Here is a 21340-nt window from a genome sequence, read left to right as displayed (position 1 = left end):
AATACAGGAGGTGTCTTGGGAGTGTGTTATCTTCTGTCAGTTTCCCTTTCCTCTTCTTTCTGTTTAAGTATATACTGATCTTTTTCTCCAGAAACCGTAGGACAGCAGCACTAAGTATCCATTGCCAAGTTTGTTTCCTTGAGTGCTTTCTAGTAGGAGGTAGAAGTGAAATACATTGAATTAGTCAAACCAAGCTCAAGGGTGATAGCGCTTTGCCTCTTTATCAATAAAGTACCCTTTATACAGCAGGAACAATTTGTGTGCAAGAGGCTTTTAAATAATATCTCCAAATGCAAGTCCTGCTAAGCCTAGAAGGTAGTGATGGTTCACTGACTTATTATTTTTATGTAGGCCGTTCTTCCTTGAGGCCACTGAGCCTTCAGGTTTCTCCAAGCCTTTAGTGGTCTGCACTTCACTGTTATTCTTTCCCTGAGAGTGCTGATTAGTGACTTGCGGTATGGATGCTGATTTATCGCAGCCGAGAGTTGCCCCTTGGGGGCTGAGCAGAAACACTCATGAAGGAGCCCTGATTAAAAAGAGTGGTAATGAAGACAAATGTTTCAGAGGGAGTCAAGAGCAAACCAGGCCCTGGCATTCCCACTGCTCCTCTGAGCTTTTGGAGAGGAGGTAACAGTGGCCAAAGGAAATATTTCCCCCTTGTTGTTTATTTCTCATGGCACTGGAAAAATTTTTCTTTTCCTCCTGGGTGTTCTAACTCTCACTTGTTAACTGCTTTTCATGCAGGGTTGCAATTAACCCTTGGCAGATACTTACCATGTTCCCTTTATATTCACTCTATACATAAAGAAGTTTTTATGTTTTGACCTGTTAACCATTTTAAGATTCTTTAAACTTGACAGTTTCATCTAATTTCTCACGTCATTAAATCGTACTTTATTTTCCAACAGTCCATTCACATGAGGTTTGGTGTTTGTTTGATATCTTTAATCATCTTTTTTCCACACTGCCCTTTTTAGTAAGGAAAAAGAATGACAAAAAGTAATGCTTACAATGAAGTTTTAAATCGGGGAGAGGTCAGAAAGTTCCTATCTAGTGTTGGACGTGTAACTAAAGAGAGATTTCAAAAGCATATTGGTAGGCTCTAGATAGTCAGACACTTCTGTTAACTAGGAATTCAAAACAAAAATAAACATAAGGATTTCACCCTATTGTAGTTTTTTTAATTCTGTGGGTTTTTCCATTTTTAAAGATCAGCATGGGTTATAATTAGTGTATGAATGGAAAAGCTGAGTACGTGGAAAAACATGCCCCGACTTTATCAGCCTTTGTATTATGAATGCAGGGATTCGGTAGGCCTATTAAAAACCATCCTAATCTCTGCAGTTATTTTCTTGTCAGATCTGTGTTCGCATGAGGATGCCGTTGATCTAGAGAGAAGATCTATCTCCTGCAGGAGCATTTATGAAAGCAGCAGTGGCTGGCACCGAGTGCCTTTGCTCTCTGCCCCCGACCAGGTGTGGTGCAGGAGCTGGTATTGCTGCAAAGGGCTCTTCCTCATGAGGTGCAAGACTCTGCACTTGTCCTTGTGTGTCCCCAGGTTTTTGTCAGCCTGTTCCCTCAAGTTCCCCTGAGTGGCAGCCCTGCCCTCGAGCATTTCAACACATCCTCCCAATTTGGTGTCGTCTGTAAATGTGACGGCAGTGCGCTCAGTTGCTTCTTCCAAGTCAGTGATGCAGATGGGAAGGAGGACAGGTCCCAGGGCAGCCCGCTGTGGTACTCCACTTGCTACCAGGTAGGGTGACCTGTTAATCACTGCTTGCTGAGCTTGATTGTCCAAAAACAGCAGGCAAAACCAGAAGCAAAGTGCAGTTGGGAAGCTGAGACGCTAATCTCGTATCTCAGACAAGTCAGTCTGCTGAATGATGCAGGAACGGGAGCATAGTGGATCTGGGAAGCGTTCCTGTGCCATCCTTATGGCTTTGATGGCTTCTTCAGGAAGCAAGCAGTGAGAATGTGTAGATGGCCCATTGTGTTCAACAAGAATGTCAGGGTACTCTCCAAACGTTAACTTTCCGTGCTGTTTTCTCTTATGCTTTGCTTCAGAACAATATTCTAACCTATCACGCAGAAAGTTTCTTTTTTCTTTCTAAAATAGTGCAATAAAGAAATAGTTCATCCAGAAAAGAACAGGGAGAAGGGTGTTCTCTGATTGACTGGCCTCGTTCATGATGCACCGAAAAGGGTCAAAGATTGTTTTGAGAAAGTATTTTAAAGGATGGGTCTGTGTTTTCTCTCTGTCCGAGAATCTACTTACAACTTCCATAGTAGTTCTTGCAGTGTTAAATAAACTTACTGAACTAGGACATCCAAGGCTACTATTTAATCAGTCTCGTACTTCAAAAGTATTAGAATGTAAACATTTTCCAGCACTAGGTTTGAAAAATGAAAACAAAAATTAAGGTTCCTTAATACCATTTTGTTAAACTGAATTATTCTGTATGGTAGTGATGTAGAATGAAGCAACACTGGGGACTCCACACCTCACAATAGATGAAAGATTGTATGTGTTTTGTTGCCAGATTTTTAAAGTTAGTGCTCAGCTACTTCACTTTGAAAATCCAAATGATGTTGGACACTTCAAAACTGGCTAAGGAATCTCAAAACTTGTAAAATTTAAGTAAGTTTTGGAAATTATTTTTGAAGATACTGTTTTGTGTACCTCCAAATTCTATCATTGTGGCCATATGAAGTTACCTAAATTTACTCCACAACTGTACAGAGTTCAGGAAAGGTTGATAATGTATTGCTAAGTGAAAAGTCGTATGAGCTTTTTTACGCTGAAAATTGTTGAGTGTAAAGGGGGAGCTACATCTCGTTATAGCAGTGTCTGGAACATTAAAAAAATCACAGCAACTGGTGTAAGCTTAGTGGCACCAGCCTTTGTCTCTGAGCCATTGCACTTTTCAGAATTTTGGAAATCTTTGGTTTTAAATCTGATTAACTTGTGGGTGTTGGAGAGTTAGTCTGAGGCTGGCATTGCTGCACTAGTCAGATTGCATCACCATCAGCTGCCCACTAATTATCAGGAAATTTATAGCTGCATTAGGTAAATGTCACTTCACTGCAGTGGCCTGGAATAAGAGCGTTTTCTGCTCTGAATTAGCACCATCGGCACGTCTCAGCGAGAGTCTATCCAAGCAAGCTAAGGGCTTTATTTATGTACAAGCATATTAGGTTTTTAAGAAAGGGTAGCTGAAAGATGTTGTATTGCTTTTGTGAACCGTAACATGTCCCATCGTAAATATGTGTTTATTCATTAGCCATAATCACATGTAAAGTGTTTAAAAATAATTTGCTAATTGCAGAGCGGCTAGGTCTGCATTCAGTAACGTAATATTCTGCATGTACTTAATCTGTAGGAGCTCTTAGAAAGGTAACCCAGAACAAGGATTGCTTGGTCTGTATTCCTTCTGGTAAGATTCTGTATTAGGTGATGTAGTAGTCCTGCAAATCTGAGCAAGTATTCTCAGATGTTGCAGAATTATGAATCTCCTGGATTCATATTTCTGAGTTGCTCAGCAGAACAGTAGCTTCGAGTGAGGTTTTGGGCAGATAGTTACCATTGTCTTTAAGTATGGAAGCAAGGGCACGCAGTTGTCTGTTGTGATGCACAAATCCCTCAAAAAGCCAAAGGATCTCACATTGTGAAAGGCTCAAGATAGAAGAGACTTGAAATAAATAAATAAATATATACGCACACACACTTTAAAAAAAACCACCTTCGTTCTTAATGCTGGAAATTAGGTTCCTAACTCTTCTCAAAAGCTTGTCCAAAAGGCCAGCATGAAATTCATCGTGCTTCAGAATGATACCAGAATATCTGAAGAGTTTGCCACTATGAATTCTTTATAAATACCAGTATGACTGATGGCTTCTATTCTATGAGTGACAACATCTCAACAATTGCACTATAAATATAGAAGGGTTCTTAGGAAATGCTGACTAAATTCTAGACAAACTTACCCTTTACATCTCTTTTAAGGAACTGAATAGCTTTAGTGGTCCTTTCGCATTTTTCTGCCATGAAATCAACCATAACTTTTGAAAATCAATTTTTTTAAAAAAATCATATGTGCCTGAGCTGTGCCTGCTATAAATTTTTCAGCTGATTTCTAAATCCTTAGTTTTTAGAAAATTTAAAGAAAATCTTTAGGCTTTCATTTACAGTATTGTTTGCTTGCTTGCTTTTTTTGCAAATAACATCCAAATGGACAGAAGTGATGTTTAACAAATTTCTGCTGGGTGATAACCTGGAATTATGTATCTTTCATATTGGTTTTGGATAGCCTCCCAAAAGACGACCTTAATTATGTCTACTTCCACAAATAATCCTGTAAAGCACTAGAGTTGCAGGCAAAGCATTACTTGTATTCACCGAGCCCCAATGCACTTTCTCGATTTCTGGGTGTTTATCCATGCAGGAAAGGCACCTACCGCTCACTGCTGTTAGTAGATTCACTGTAGTTAATTAGGAAGTAGAAGAGATTTAAAGAAAGTCGCTGTCCAGTATTAAGCACTTGACTTCCCTTCTGGTTTTACTCTTGCTGCTTTTATGGTTCAAAGTGATACAGATCAGACAAAGCTTTTGTGTACTGTATTCAGCGGGCCTTTCTTCTGGGTGAGTAACACAAGCATTGGCACAGCCCAACTGAACCACTTACTTCAAAAGGATCTTTTTATTAGATAAGAGCAGATACTTACACATCGTAGTCAGAGGAATATAATTTTTAGAAAAGACAATTCTGCCTGCAGGTCTGTTTCAAGGTTGTATTGAAGTTGCTTGCCTTTGTTCTTGGTGAGATGCAAACCCCACAACCCCCCTTCTGCCATACCTCCCAATTCCAGCATGCAAGCGAAGGACTGAAAATCTGGAAGTAAATTCAGTCTTAAACAGGTTTACTGCAGGCATTAAAACTGTCTTGTGAGAGAAGACTTCATCTCTTGCCGCCGCATAGTTAGCGGTATAGAGTTCTTCCCAGTATGCTTAGTAGGAAAGTAGTGATCGCTTTGATTGTGGTTAGATCTAGTGTGTCTTGCTGCTTAATTACCTTGACTAATGTGAGGGGCGATTTTACTTGGGAATTTTGAATTTGACTTGGGTAGAGCAAGATCAGATGACAAAAGCAGCCGTCCGTCAGCTGTACCTTGTAAGCAGCTTTCTGTCAACGTGCTGAGCATGGTTCTGGTGATCCCCATCACTTACTGAAAAGGCTGTCTTGCTCGCGGGGGTTTGCAGGGCTCCAGCAAGCAGCCGGGGGAGGCTCTGTTATCCCTTGCAAGGCTGTAGTTAACGGTTTGTATATGATACCTCAGTTAACGACAGTGAAACTTATTTGAATTACCGTTGTACCAATTGGGTGTTGGGGTAGGCAGGAGCTAGACATGAATCTGCTGTTTCTCTGTGTCACTGATGCCAGGCTTGTCAAAGCTTGGCTGAAGTGCTATGTGCAAGGGTAGTTCTTTTTCCTGGCTGGAGAAGTGCTTAGTTCACGGCAAAGTTGAAATTCCATTGATGCAAATGAGTATCTTCAGTTGTATACATCCCTAAATACCCTGGGGTTTTTGCTGGAGATACTGTTTCATCGTTTAAAGCCAGTGTTCAGAAGGACCTTGAAGCCTTTATGTGAAAGAACTTAAGAGCTGAAATAACTAAAACTAAAGGGTATGAGAGAGATTCCACTGGAGATAAAAAGTATTGTTACTATATCTTTTTATCTATATGTGTACTTACACATATCTTTCCAGTTTGCATGGCTTGCCTTGGGAAGTACAAATGCACCTCCTTGTTCGGTAAGTAGGTACCGTTTGGGTAACTTGAGCTCAGCAAAGTCTGAATTGCGTCTTTGAATGCTGATAGAGCTCCACCAAAACTTGGCAAATCACTTGTGTAAATGCGGCAGCTTCTGCAATAAGCTGATGAGCCAAGCAGGGGTTTTGCACAGCTGCTGGCTTGTTCCTTCAGCGGCAACTGGCTGCTTAGGGCCTTTCCTTAGCCATGAGCAAGAGATTATGAGGAGATAAGACCCTGACGAAACACTAGTGTGTTAAGGTGCATGCATGTGGCACGTGTAGCTTTTAAGATTACCTTTAGAAATAAGCTTTAAATCTTACCCTTGTATTTTGTAGTGTGTTAAGGGTTCACGGTGATGCTAAGCGTTGTTCCCAGTGGGAGAATCATCAGCAAAGTCTAGGTTGCCCTTGCCAAAATTCAGCGTTCCCCAGCACTCGTGATGACCTGTCCGAGGGTGGGGTTTGCCTCTAGATTCTCCCTCACTCTGGCTCTGAGCTTGGTCCATCAGAGGGCTGCATTCATGTTCTTTGTAAATGAAGATCATTCTCTGCTCCAGAAGTTAAAACATTCCTGAGACTGCAAACGGCTTACAAGGTTTGCTTCAAGAGATGCCCAATTACTCCCTGTATTTATAGCATTCATTGTACATGCTGGTCTCCAGGGAAACAGGTAAGCACAGGGCAAGTGCTGGGAGAGGGGGATGGTGCCATACACGCAGACGTAGGGAGGGACTCAGCCCCGAGGTCCGTTCGGTCCGTGACTCTGGTGGCTGGTTAATATTTTGTAGGCTGGGCGGGTTGTTGTTCTGGAATGCGGAAGTGTCACATGCGTTCGTGTAACCATCAGTGGAGGGCTTCTCATCTGCGATAGTAAATTAATAAACAGCCAGACTCTTCTTGCATAAAACTTTTATGCTAGAGCTTTTCTATAAGAAATGACCTTATATAATTAGGTACATTACAATAGTATGAATTTATTATATATATATATATATATAATGGGGCATTTGGATATTGCATGATTTAAGATCTTGTTACATTCTATTTCAGAAGTGTTCTGACAACTACTGTCTTGGTAAAAGATGCTTTTTCCTCTAAATTCAACCTGATTGATCATTTTGTAAAAGTGTCACTATTTTGCAAACAGAATACAGAATGGATAAAATAACTTCTCATACAAAACAACCTGTTGTTGATGGTAGCAATTTATTGCTAGCTTTTACCATGTGTCATATGGAGCAGCTCAGAATTAAACATGGCGCTTTAAAAATACTTTATACAGTCTTCCTCAGAACATAGGTAATTTTGAATAACTTTACTGACAATTGCTTTTTTAATGGGCCTTGATGGAAGTGAATGACAGTCTTCGCGTTCCCTGGAGGAGCATCTGTCTTTGCAGACAGCCGTTGTTGTGATTCTGTTAATGGTCTAAGTACGACCTCACCGTGTCGGACTAGTCAGGCTGCGGTGTGTGGCACGGGGATGTGGCAGCTGTCCTTCGGGAGAGCCTGTGACACTGGAGTGGAGTCGAACTTCTGTCTTACACTGTTTGTGTCGGACACAGTAGCCCGATTTCATTGCGATCCTTAGGATGGCTGCTCCCAGCCTGGCATCCTCTTACCTCGGGGCACTGCAGAGGTGAGCCCCAGTGTGTTACTTACCCACCCAGCTCTTAAATCCTCATTAACCAGCTTGACAGCATGAAAGCAAGACAGAGGACACTTGTATGTGGTCTAAGTTTTGGGCACCATTGAGCCAGTTAGTAAAGGAGAGAGCCAACATTTCAACAAGTGTCACAGCCACTTTCTTTTTTCAGAAGGAGGTGCTGGAGCAGTTCCTGCTGCACACGGCAGCTTGTTGAATGAAAGTAATGAATGTTAATCCAGCCTCATTGTTCCAGGGTCAAATGCAAAAAAAAAAAAAAAACCAACCCAAAACAAAACACCAAAAAAAAAAAAAAACCCCAGACAGGGTGACAGTGTGGTAAATCATGTTTGTTTGCCCTGAGTATTAGGTTGGGGGTTTGCCTTTTTTTTGTTTGTTTGTTTTTTGTGTTTTTGGTTTTTTTAAAAAAATTACCTATCACTTTAATGTGTACTTTTCATTCTCTTTTGGAGTGTGTATAACAGCAGGCATTCCAGCTGAGTTCAGTCTTCCTTGTGAGGTGAGGACTTTTGTCCTCTATTTGTTGTTATGCAATATTGTGCTGCTTTCAGTGATGAAGTAAAGGGGGGAAAAATTGTCTGCCAATATGACTGTGATGTTTGGATGATTTATCTCATTCCTCTTCTGAGTAACCTAACTTTGACATTATTCGTGAACTCCAAGCCTTGCTTGCGTTGTTCTTGCTAGTAGAAAACATAGCAAGGATGTAGTGGGTAATTGAACCCAGATGCACCGAAGGCTGCTCAGCCAGACTGTTATTTTAGCCTACACTAGTAGGTTTTTTAATACGAGTTTGACCTTACTTTGAAACATTCTCAAAATACCATACTTTAATATCAATTTATACACTCTTGCTTTAAGATGGGGTAGAGTCATTTGAAAAAGTAATGAAACACTTTCTACCTGTTAATATAGGAGATACATTAACTCCAAAACTCTTTCTGTATCTAAGGAACAAGTTTTACATGCTGCCTTTCTAATTGGAGCGTTATCGTGTGCCTGTAGTTGGGATCATTACTGTCAGGGAAAAGATAGCTGTCTGCTTTAACTGTGCCAGCTGCATGTGCTGCCTCTGCAGCGAGGCGGCACGTTTGGCAGGAAGGTTTTAGGCATACAGTGATATGAAGATTTACCAACTGTCCATTTCAGTAAGGTATTAAACAGAGTTTAATGGCCAAGGTACATACTCATCTTCATTATTTTTAATGGGAGGTAAATGTTCAATGCATGTGTTCTGTGAGGTTAAGCTGTGTTAAACAGCTTAGAAATGCATTCCTCATTTTAAAAAAGAAAAGAAAAAAAACCTACCCATGTCTCACTGCCAGAATGGTAGTTTGATTTTGACATACGTGTAATGTGCTTTCCATATCCACAATGTATTTTTCTAAAGGAGGAGCTGCTAACAGCAGTGCCGAGCAGAGCTGTGTTTTGCTCCTCAAGACATGCTTTGTCAGTAACAACAGAGCACGAAAAAATCTTATGTATAATTCAATTGCCTGAGAAGATGGCATACTCTTTTTCTGCTTAAACAGAGCTGGTTTTCATTTGTTATTGCTCTGGTCAGGTGGGGAAGGTTGCTACCTCTCTAATGTGTCTGCCTAATTATTCTTTGTTATGTGATGGCAGGGAGTTAAAAGTTTTGTGGCTGTACATCAACAGCTTGATGGTAAAGTAATAAAGAAGCAAGGGTTTGTGGTAGATCTTGAAGTTAAGTACTCAAATTGATTATTTTTTTCAATTTCACTTTAATTTAGGGCTAATTCTTACAACTACTCTTTGTGAAACAGAGGATGTTTAAGGGATAGCGAAAGCGAGTGGGTTGAAGTTATTTTAAATTCTTCTTAAAGCATTGCTGTACACACTCGCCGTTGATTCAGCTGAAGTGGTGCTGCCCTTGGTTTCGAACTGTAGTCCATCGCTTCGTCTAAAAACCAAAGCTTTAATTGAACTGATGGTGGCAAACTGCTTTAAACCTGTTTAGCTTTGGGCAGTGCAGCTTAAAATATAGAAAGCGAGAAATTAAAAATGCTTTAGTGTTTTTCTTTCTGTTCTCTTATCAGAAATGTTCGTTCAGACTATAACAACTGTTAGAACAAGATAACAACTTCAGGCCAGCTGTCAAATGTTTACCATTATCAAACCTCTCCCTAGGGTAAGATGCGACTTTGGCTCGCCTCACCGGCAGTAATTTAATTTTTCCTTCGTTCTGACTCGGAAATGGCAGCATTTTTCAAAGCTTCCTCCCACTGATGGCTGAAATTTTCCTTGTGAAATGATTTCCACCAGTCTTGAATCTTTCTTGCTTCTGCCGTCTTCACCTTTACTGATGGTTCTGCAACTCATCACCAGCTATGCAAACTGACAGTTCACATCCTGGGGCAGCAGCCGGGGCTGGCCTGCAGAAAGGAGCAGCCTGACCAAATTTACGCTCACAAGATCTCTTAATTCACAAAAGCATTTGCTCTAGTTCCTGTTCTCTGCTGCAGGGGCTTTTGGGGGGGGCGAGCAGGAGAGCGTTCAGAGGGGAGAGAGGCACTCTTCACACTCTGCTGAGTACACAGGCTTTTGAGATGAAAAACAGACGGAAAGAGACATTTCCAGCCATCTTGCTGATCTGTGCAGGGGTTCACTGAACTGTGCAACATAGCACCAGACCCACGTATCATTTAATGTGCTAATTTCTTCTTTCTTCTCTCTTTTTTTTTTTTTTGAGTGAGTGAGGGAGTTTTTCATTTTGTTGACAAGCATATTAAAATTAAAAGTGGAAACAGTTAAGAGAGAGCCTGAAATGTAAACTCAGTACCCACCAGTTACTTCCTCCTTTGACATTTAGAGCTCTGGAGAGATCTGCTTAGTTTTGAAAAGCCTCTGACAAATGAGAATAGTCAGAATAAGTTTTCTATTTGGTCTGAACTGCACATAACATCATGATTCCCACCACCCCCCCAAGCTGAAACATATGCCATATGCTTGCCCAAATGCTTCCCTTTCTTGCACTGCAAGACAGATACGAAACTTTTGTTACATTCTTTTCCTAGACAAATATTTTGTTCCTTCTTCCTTACAGCCACTCCCTCCCACCCAAGGCAGCTTGCAGCCAGAGGAAAGTGATGCTTTCCCCGCAGCCCTTAGCGCAGCCGGGGTGTGCTTGCTCGGTAGCAAAAGGTCATTCAAACACGTTTTTGGTATTCTTTGGCGCTCTGATGGTAGCTTTGCCTAAGAATAACCCATTTTACAGTTCTGTGATTACTTTGGAGAAGAAATGTGCAATAATACCAGAATGGGAATGGGGGGAGAACGACATTCCAAGTAATTTGATCACACTCCTATAGTATTTGCTTTGGTACTTTCCTATCATTAGCTATCCAGTTGCTTAAGGAACAGCTGCACAGTCTGGTAAATTAATATATGTTATAGTCAGAAGTTTAGACAGAAGGAAAAGTTAACTTAGTTTGTCCTAACATTGATCCTGATCTCGCTAACTGGTATTCTAATTGAAGGTGGAGGAATTTTTAGCTCTTCTGATGTGTAAAGTAGTCCTGTCTCTTGGTAATGGTGGAGTTTTACAAAATACAGATCTATTTCTAATGGCATCTCATGCCCTTAGCATTAACTCTACTTTGCATTTTCTGTTTTCTGAGCTTTTAGGCATTGTGAGAAATATGTGAGAGATTTGCAAACAGGGGCAAGGAGGGGTCAGATGTATCAATTTGCGTGGATTCCAGCAAGCAAGAGTACCCTGCCTTACAAATGGGAATTAACAGGAGAGCTGCTTTCCACATACACTTTGCGGAGCACAAAATAGCGGTAACTGGTAGAGATACTTGTGATCTTAAGAAACTGACAAAATGGAAAAATAAACATGAATCTTATCACTCTGCATTTTTGTTCGGGATAAAAGTGTTTGAAGAAAAATCATAAAGGAATCCGTGGTAGCTCAAGGAGGTTAAACTCAACAGTTGTTTCCTTTGAAGTGTATGACCACGAGGTTAATTGCCAAAACTGCTTGTGGAAAAGGTGGTAACAATTTAACAAGACTGTACAACTGCAGCAACTCAGATGAATATCAGGTGTTTGCAGATGGGGGGGGGGGGGGGAAGGAGGGTTGGTGTGTTGGGTGTTTTTTTTTTCCTTTTTTCCTAACAGGAAAAGGGGAGAAAAACCAGAATGAGAACCAGGGGACAGAGTGGGAGAAGAAAAGCCCGACTAAACAGCCAATAATTCCTTGTTTGCTTTGCCAATGAGGCTGTAATTGGCCGGGAGGTTAATCACGGCCTGTGGATTGGCGGGCAGCAGCGCTCCGCACTCACTCCATGCTGTTCGGCAGGAGACAGCAATTATTCGAGCTTTCACGTCTCTTCTTCAGGCTGACAACGACTCTGATTTATTAATCCCAGTAAGACTGCTGCGAGGAGTTTACAGTTCAAGGCATTGGTTTTGTGTTTCTGCTGCTTGCAGTCAGGTTTATCCCAGAATCTGTTTTTCCAGCTCTGGATCAGTAGGTTCATTTGTCCTTTTCCGAAACTGCCATACTTCTAAATCTTTCTTAATTTAGTGGGAACAAAGTCTTTAAACACGGAGTTCCCTGAAGCCCTCCAGAAACCCAATTAGGTCAACGCAATATCATAATTGGAAAGCTGAAATCCCTTACCATTAGTTACACTGGGTAAGCAGAGATGCGGAAGTGTGATGTAAACAGAAGGAGAAGAAATTATTTTAATGTGGCTTTTCACTTCTAGAGGGAGACCCTTTATAATTTTAACAATATTGTCAGGGCACTTTAATTTTGACATCCCTTCCTAGAATTCAGCGGTGTGTTTTTTCCATTGTTATATTTTATATCTGTAGCAATTTGTGGAACTTGGAAAATGTGTACAAAGTACAGCTTTTTCAAGCTTTTTTCATGTAGACAAAGAGTTGGCAATGCCTGAAAACAATGAGAAGGAATCTTTAAATCGTTAACCAAACTCTTTTGAGCCTCAAAGAAAGTTTATGACAGAAAGCTTGCTCACTAGTCACTAATCCCTAGTTACATAGATTTCTCTCTGTCAGATATCCTTAATGAACTGCAAGTTTTATTAACAGCAACTCAAATAATATTTTTATAGGTCAATGTGCAATGAGCAACCAGCAAAACTTTGAAACATTCCTACTACCACATAATTTATTTGCTCCACCGTAAAGCCAAAGCAGCAGGCTGAATCCTAAATTTAATGCATACTGTAATTTTTCATGTTTTGTTTTGTTGTTTTTGTATTGTGTCTTAAAAGCAAAACTTCTTCTGGGAAGAATTCTCCCTTTGCAGCAAAGCAAACTCTGTGCTCCAGCTGGAGCATCACGGGATGTTGTTGGCCACCATTCACAGCAGTCAGGAAATGTTGTGTGCTAATGTATATGATGTAATTCAAAAGATCACATCTCTTTGGTCTGGTAAAGAACCATGAATTTGGGTCATGAAGGAATCGCCCAAATAATGACACCCTGAAGTGCATTGTTTAATCTATTGCTTGCTCTTTATAAACAGACTTCATTAAATCACAGAGTCTGGGCATCTATGGGAAGTGATTAGAACCAAAGGGCAAGGTGTTCAGAGACCCCCAGTTTCATCCTTTCCTATGAGAAGTGACTGAGAGAAAGAACTAAATCGGCTGCCAAACACCTATAAATCTGCCGTAGCATCTTGCCTGTCATAAGCCATTTACATTTTTATGATTAGATTATGGCGCTCTCACTGTTCCTATGCCAGTGATGGTTTACAGGTGGCAGGAGCCCTACTTCCAACCCTCCAGAAGGTACCTGCCAGTCTTGCTTTTTTATTAAATAGATACGGGATTTATGTAACACCATTGCTATAAAGCATAATTCACACTTATGAGAAGGGCAAAAGAACTTGGTTTACAAGTGTGATCTCTCTCCAATATTGATTTAGACTCTGCTCTTGAGGACAATGGCACGTTGAAAATAAGTGTTGCTTAATATAGACCATCCTTTCTCATTTTTCAAATTAATGTGGTCTCTAATGGTATCCAGTGGGTCAGGGTGACTCGGCAGACAGAAAAGCTTCACTCTCATTGGGGTGCTAAGCAAGTCTCAGCTACAGCAAAGAGGATAAGCCAACTCTTTCAGTTTTAAACTTTAGGAATGTTTCTTCTTCATTATAAGGACACATACTCGCTAAAACACATGGGGGAAGATATTCTTCCACATTGTTCCCCCCCCTTTTTTTTTTAATAAGGGCGGGGGGGGCAGAGGCTTTGCAATCTGCATATGCAAATCCTGCCGTGTTCCTCCTAGACAGGAGGAAACTCTAACTCTCAATAGATATTTATTTTCTAAATTGGCGACAGACATGCGAGCGAGAACGTTCAAATGACTTCAGCTCTCTTTCTGCCTTCATTATGTCAGGCTAGCAGATCACATATGGCATTATGGAAATCAGTAAATGAAAACCATATTGATCAGCATTGAGAACAAATGTAAAAAAGCTGGACTAAAGGAGGAGAGGTGGAGAAGTATGCTCCACTGTTCAACCTGATAGGCCCTCGTTAAGGCCTTTAATCATTTATTAATGTAAACTCCCTCCTTCCCTTTCCACTCAAATTACCTCAGCCATAGAGCATCCTGCTCCATTTATCTTTTAATGTTTCCTTTATTTAATTTATTTTTAAGCTATACATTATACTTTTATTACAAAATCAAGGGTTTTTTTCTTTTCTTTTTTTAGAGGACAGTATTGAGCAACCAGATTTGATCTAAAGGTCCCAGCAAGCTTGCTGGAGCATTAAGGGGAAGAGCAGCGAGCAAGCCTTGCTTTTCGTTGGATGGCAGATTTGGCGTGCTGGAGAACTTGCCGTGAAAAGGAGTGTGTATTACAGAACCTCCCCCACTTCACGCTGTTTGTAATTAAGGTTGTGTCAGCATTTCCATCATAAACCCTTGTTTACAGGGTTTATAATTCAGCTGTGAAAATTTGCTCCAGGCCAGATTTGACATACAAGGGTTCAACCTCACAGTAAAGGAGACTTTTACCCTCCTTCCCCCCCCCAAATCTAAAAGCTACTTGGTTCCAAAAATATAAAAAGAAGAAAAGACACAGTGGTGGTTTTTTTGGACAATTGAAGAAAATTATTATTAACAAAAAAAAGCGCATTGGGCTAATGTCCTACTTAAACAACTCTTAAAAACTGAGACCCGTACATGACTGTACTGTGTGTCAGTTTTAGCAGAAGCAAGCTTTTTTGGTCAGGCAGTTGGATCTCTAATTTGCAGTTATTTATCAAATTCTTGAGTGATGGACATATCAATCCTGATGGCTGTTTGCTTGAATACTCCGTCATTCTCTCACAGTTTAGATAGAAATTTCCATGACAATAATTACTGGGTTCTGCTTTGAAATTCACATCGTTTTATGCTTCTGACAAAACTCTCACTGGCCCATGGGGTATTTCCCAGTACCCTCTCTGCTGCGTAACATAGTCTGTTCTTAGAGATAATAATATACTTGGAATCTGCATCTTTCCCACAGCAGAAATATTTTCACTGGCATTTTTTAATGCATTTGGTTAAAAAAAAAAAAGTCCTGATGCGTGTGCGTTTGGAGCAGTTGGGTGTCTGTCGCACGTTCATTTAAAAATAACTGATAAAAAGCATGAAGAACAGCAAGAACGGTCTCCCCTTGCCCAAGACAGCTTGAGAAGCCAGGAGTAAGCCTGAAGTTGCACTAGTTAGGCGTCTTGCTCTGTTTATGGCTCCAGCAGCACTGTGTGCCTCGTGGGCTCCAGGATCTAGGTGCGCTGGGCACACCAGTCCAGGAAGAGCTGTCAGCCTAGCCTGTGAATTTCTAGGCTGCTGTCAGTTTTAGCTAAATCCTTATCATTTTAATGTTTTTGTAGTCTGTGTGATAATGGACTTCAAACCTCAGTCATGTAGATGGCTACCGATTGATAGGCAGTGATGCTGGCGTCGCACACTGCAGTATGTACATATAATTTAAGTGGTATTCCAGATTTTGGAGGGGACGATTCCCAAGGGGCAGCGAAGATCCATACAGTGATGTATCTGTAAAATATGTGTGTAAAACGTATCCCGTCCTTCCTCTTTCTTGCACACTCACCCACTTCCAACTTCTTTTCCTCTTTGACTCGCATTACAATTCTACTTTCCTTTCTCTGCTCTCAACATCAAACAGTATATAAATTACAGCAAGAGTGCTGTCTGTGGCAGACATACAGTCCTTGTTTGTGGCAGAAGAGCAGAGCATTAAACAGTGAGTGGACTATGCAGAGAGCTCTCTCTCTCTCCCTGTTCCCAGTGGGAGTGTTGTTTATAGAGCATTATAATTTATAACTGAAGAGAGTGGATTTAATTTCAGCGGAGGGGGCTCGCCAGCAGGGCGCCAGCCTGCAATCATATGAATCAGCAAGCTGCAAACTCTATTGAATGGAAAGTATTATCGCTGGCCACAAACGGACACTGTTTCTCCTTAAACAACTCCCTCGGTGCAGGAAGACGTTGTCTTCATTCATCTATTTTACATATCTACTCCTGTTTTAATTTTGCTGTTTCCTAAAAGTCTTTTCTTTTTAGAAAGCATCTTTTCTTTTACTGCCTTACTTCCTGGTCTAACATTGGAAACTGATTATTGTGTGTATGTTGCTGATTTTTGTAGTTATTAAACTTGCCTTTTCTTTTTAGTGTGTGTTTTTGGTTTTAGTTTTTAAAATGCCATTTTCGTCTGGTGCTGTGTATGAGCAACTCTTATGGAAACCGAAGTTAAACATGCAAACAAGAGTATGATAATCCATTAGCATTAATATTGTAAAATGGTAGTCAGATTCAATCACAGGAAGTGTTATTTAATCATGGATGTTTTGTGCATTTGTCTTGCACAAATGGAAAATCTTTTTTCCCCCATCTTTAGTCTTTAAAAAGTTTAGCATTTTGTCCTTTGAAATAGGACCATCAAACCCATGACAAAGTCTGATGACTTTCCGAAATAGTTTCGAGCAGTCTTTACTCCAGTTATATTTCGTGTCAGTCGTGTTTGTGGTGTTCAGGAGAGGGCTGACTTTTGTGCAGCGCTTGGGCTGATGTTTCCTGGAGGGGTTTTATGCCGTTCTTGTAATTTATTAGACATTTGCAAGCAAAGCAGTAACACAATGCATGAACAACCTATGGCAAGTATCTGTTTTATGTTATTTGCTCCCCCCGCCCCCCCCCTGCTTCTTTTTATAAAAAAATATTTAAGCTTTAAAAACAAAAAGCAACAAACCACGGTGGGATATGCGGTAGATTGGAAGGTGTTACGGACTTGTTAGCTGGGCCCTTGGGGGCTGATTGCAGCAGCAGAAGACCCGAGAGCAGCTGCTTCTCTCCCCTCGAGAGCAAAGTTTCAAAGTTTGGGCCGATTTAAGAAACGGGATGTTTTTGTTTTCTGGTAAGCCACACAGACATCGCTGTGAGTGCCATGTCAGGCTGGGCCTGGCCAGGCTCCGTCTGCCCTCGGCAGGGAAGCTCAAAGGGCATCTCCCAGCAGAGCCGTGGAAACTTCTCTCCCACTCCTCAAAGGCGGATTTCGCTTTGTAGGAGGGAATGCTGCTTTAGGGGAGTGGATGTTAATTATACCGCTCGTGTCCCACACAGCTGGATAGGAGGATGGCCTTTCTTTTCCCTGCCCTACATACTGATCTTCAGACCTGACTTAAGGAGCTTTGTGTGTCTAGTGATGATTGAATGGTGGGGCTAACCCTTCCCCCCGCCCCATGCCGCACCACAGCAAAATCTGCCGTGGCGCTCATTTGTGCAGATTCAGGAGCGTGATGGGGCAGGCTGAACGATAATTGGCCTAATTCTGCGCTCCTTTCACGGGAAAAGCCAGAGCCTTGGGATGGCAAATCTGTTTCCGTGCAGGCATGCAAGGCAGCTCCTGGAGGTGTTGCACAGACCTCCATAAAAATACCATTCCTGTGTTGTATTTGCAGTTTTAAGCATCAACAAATAGCAGCTTATCTAATGTATTTTAAATAATTGTGGCTTTTTTGGTTACATGTGCTCTGTAGTTTTGTCTGAACAAGTTGTGCGGCTCCGCAATCTGTCTGACATCAGTACCTAATCGACGTGCCTTTTGTTCAGCATATATAGAAGTAGCATCAGTCTCTGTTTGCTTTGCATTGCATTTATGAGCATAATAAAGTTATTGCCCTCGTTTTCACAGAGAGATTGTCCTGCATTAGCAAAAAAAGCCACATAAATTATTTGCAAATGAGTGGCTTGTTTTTGCTTATTGATTTCCCAGAAGTGGCAAAATGCTTTAGCTTATGTTCACGACTATTTATAAAATGTAAAATGTATTTTTCTCTCTGCCTCTTGGCACAGACAGTGAAGTTTGTTAAAGGCTTGAAGGCTGCGTCCTACTGTTCCTCCCTTAACTGTTCCACAGGCTTTTAAACAGTCTCCTTGACTATATTTTTTACGCTCAGCTTCATACTAAATTCAAAAGGTATACAGAATAATCGTAGCTCTCTAATTCCATATCACCATACACTGCTTTTTTGGTCCCCTTCGAGGGGGGGAAATGTAGTAAAAGCCAAACCTGTAGGAAGATGGGAGAGATAGAGCTCTGTACCTTCCAGTTTCACCTCATTGCTTCTTCTGTATGTGTAAGAACACTCTGCACTACAGAACGATCATATTTTATACTGTTTAAATCTGAGTCAGAGCTAGTAAATATTTTGGGCCTACAGAGTAAACTAGTTAGTGTTTAACTTTGGACTTGCAAAAGCCAAGATGATTCACAGTGTTAACATTTTAATTTCTCATTTGTTCTGAATGTAATGGGAATGAGTTAGATTTGACGCTTTGAACCATTAAGGATTTAAGTTATATCTCATCTTTCTGTGTAGTTTTTTTAGTGCTTCGTTTGAGGAAACTTAAGATGCTGAAATACTGTGGTTAGCTTATCGTAAAAATATTTTTCATTTTGGTTGGGAAAGGGGATAGTCTGTATCTGGAGCTTGCTTTTTCTCTAGACTGAGTTGCTGCAGACATACATGAGCAAAAGCTGCTGCATATTTAAAATTAACAAGAGGAATGTCACCTGAAGTATAGTTAGATGAAATTGTAGCGTTTTGTGAGCAGCAAAACAATCTCTTAAGGAATGCTAAGTTAGGGAGGTCTGGCTGTTTTTATATAGTTCAAAATTACTTGATCAAAGAATTCTGAGAAATAAAATGGAGACCTAATCTTTATTGAAAATATACTTTTATTTTACTAGGTGACTTACTACTGTATAACACTACTTATTTTTGGTTACATGTGCTTCTGCTGTAGGTCTCGCTATAATAAAGACATTTTGGGGTTTGCTTTGATGAAACTTCACAAGAGCCGTCTGTAGGGTAGAAATACAATTTCCCCTCTGCTTTAATTGTGCTCTGTCCTGTGTTTGGCTGGGTTAACCAAATCAAGGGAACTGCATTTGGGTGATCTGAGTGGATCTTATCAGCAGTGGACTCGGGGTCATATTTTTAACTCCATGCCCATTTGAGAATTAAAATTTGCTGTGCAGTTTTATTCTCCCTATCGGCACATAAAGTGAGCCAAGCGCAGTTTGGGGGAAGGCAGTCGCACGAATATCCCCCCGTTTATGTGCCTCAAAAAAGGTCACGTCCTTATCAGTGATTGTAATTGATAACAATGTGGTGGTTTCAGTCAAATCTGTGACCTTGGTACCGCAGTGGGGCCCCTGCGCTGGTCACTGCTTTCCTCACTTGCTTCTGCTTTGATGTGATCCGGCAGCTGATAGAGATGCACGCAGGTCAGGGAGAGGCAGCTGGCTGGCAGCACCAGATTAAAATATTTCTGACCCACAAAAGTAACCAAATGCCCATATTTCTTCATTTAGCATAATTAATACCTTGTATTTCCATTGACTTTGATAAACTGAGGGTTTTTTCCCCTCTCTCTGTATTATTTTATTCCCTGTAGCTTTCAGTAATGATTGCAGGAGATCTGTAGTTAAAATGTTTTACAGACTCTGAAGAATAACATGTTTTGAAAAAGCTAAGATCAAAAGTCTCAATTAGGTCACAGCCTAGCAGGAAGCTTATAACCACATTAAAATGGGAAAGTTATTTCATTTTGAGTAGACTACATTTTGGGTAGCCAGTGTAGCAAGCTAAAGGCAAAAAGAAACATATTGGATCTCTCACCAAGGAAATCCTCGTGCTCTTACGAATGTGCAGGAGGGAAGATGATACGTACAATAAGTAAAAGTGCGCAGTGTGCTTTAATGTGTAACCTTCTTGGGAAGAACTTCCCGATATAGCTTCTAGAGGAACCGATGAAACTTTTTTTTCTTCTTCTTTTTGTCGTAAATGTTCACTGTGAATTGTCGCCATTTAAGACCACTATACAAAAAGTAGTTGAGTGAGTGCCTGCGTCTCCGTGTATGAGCTCAAGAGAATCAGTATAAAAGATCTCTGGCTAATACTGAACCTGAGAGTATCCACTCAGGACTCGAATGTCAGCTGATGTCTTTATTTAAAAAATAATAACAGAAAACAACGGCAAAGCAAGCCATCTGGAGGGCTGACGTTTGCTGTGGGCAATGATGTTTGTAGCTGCTGCTCTTTCTTTTCTGGATTTGTCGCAAGGTAGAGCGCGCAGCCCGTTTCCTTGGCCGCCGCTGCCGTGTGCTGCTGCATGCCGCTTGTAAACAAAGTCACCGGGCAGAGATTAACAGCACTGATTTGTCGTGATGAATGGAACTCAGTTAGGTTGCTCCTGTAAGGCAAGGAATATATTTTATACCATAACCAAATTTGATTCCTTTTTACCAATAAATTTTGAATTGCATTTAACAGTCAGATAAATGCAGAGCTTATTTCATTGCAGTTACGATTCTAGATATCTGTATTACATGTATTTCTATTGAACTTTACATTAAGCACAGTAGATCTTCTCTGTCAACAAATAAATTAAACTTGGACCAAGTAGTATTTTCTTGTACGTATCGTGTATCTGGTTTTGCAACATATTTTTATTTTCCAGTGATAACAGTCATCCAAATACAATACCTGTGAGGCTTACGTGTCCTGAAGTACTCCTTAAACGAAGAGGTCCTGAACTGTTACCCTTGGCAGAGCCCTTGCATTACTATAGGGAAACAGTCTTTGCTATAACTAACTGTTGTGGGGCAGGGGGGACCAAAACACACAGCCAGTTTTACTGTTATGCACAGAATGATACAGAGATGTGCAGTCGGATGGACAAGGGACCAGCAACATTAGAAGATTTAATCCCCAAAGTACTGGGGTTCAACACTCCCTTTTTTTAAAAAAAAAAAACATCAGAAGTATTTTATACATGTAAACTAAACTCGTCATACAACTTGAGTATTAGCATTTAGAAAGAAAATGGAAATAGAAAATTAATATGGTGTTTGACCAGTTTGTTATCTTTACTCTGAATAAATCGTCTTTTCTTGAACTAGCTGATACTCGCTCACCAGCCTGGATTTCCTTAGTTCTGGAGTTCTCGGCTTTTTTCACATCTCGGGTCCCTCCACCCTGCTGAGGTCTCTTGCCCTTGTAAGCCTGTGGGTACACTGGTACCTGTCCTCTGCTGGGGTGGAGACCCCCTGCTCTTATTTATTATTATAAATAAATACCTGTGGTGTCACTGTAGTGCAGTGGGTCACCGGAGGAAGCTGTGATGATGCATTTTGTGTCTGTGGTGCTCCGGTAGATGAGATGCCGCGCTACAGTCAGGATAAACTTATCATTAAGCAAGGATATTGGTTCCCTGTGCTAGCTTTAGTGTATGCACAGCTTCTCTTGCTATCAAAATTCAGCAGTTTTACTCTTTT

At 40.8% G+C, this 21340-nt stretch overlaps 1 protein-coding gene across 14 annotated transcripts in view; it reads left to right on the top strand.

The window, feature by feature from the left end:
* Positions 1 to 21340, top strand: part of BCAS3 (BCAS3 microtubule associated cell migration factor) — a 370223-nt gene that overhangs the window by 197555 nt on the left and 151328 nt on the right. The window contains exon 24 of one of the 14 annotated variants that reach the window (XM_055719662.1): positions 11623 to 13038. The exons of the other annotated variants lie outside the window; for them this stretch is intronic. Coding sequence (XP_055575637.1) covers positions 11623 to 11720 — 98 coding nt within the window. The 3' untranslated portion in view covers positions 11721 to 13038. Of the gene's footprint in view, positions 1 to 11622; positions 13039 to 21340 lie in introns of those variants that run through there. 14 annotated transcript variants of the gene reach the window in all.

The sequence above is a fragment of the Falco cherrug genome, chromosome 1, assembly GCF_023634085.1.
Source record: "Falco cherrug isolate bFalChe1 chromosome 1, bFalChe1.pri, whole genome shotgun sequence".
NCBI lineage: Eukaryota > Metazoa > Chordata > Aves > Falconiformes > Falconidae > Falco > Falco cherrug.
This window is presented reverse-complemented; position numbering and strand designations above follow the sequence as displayed.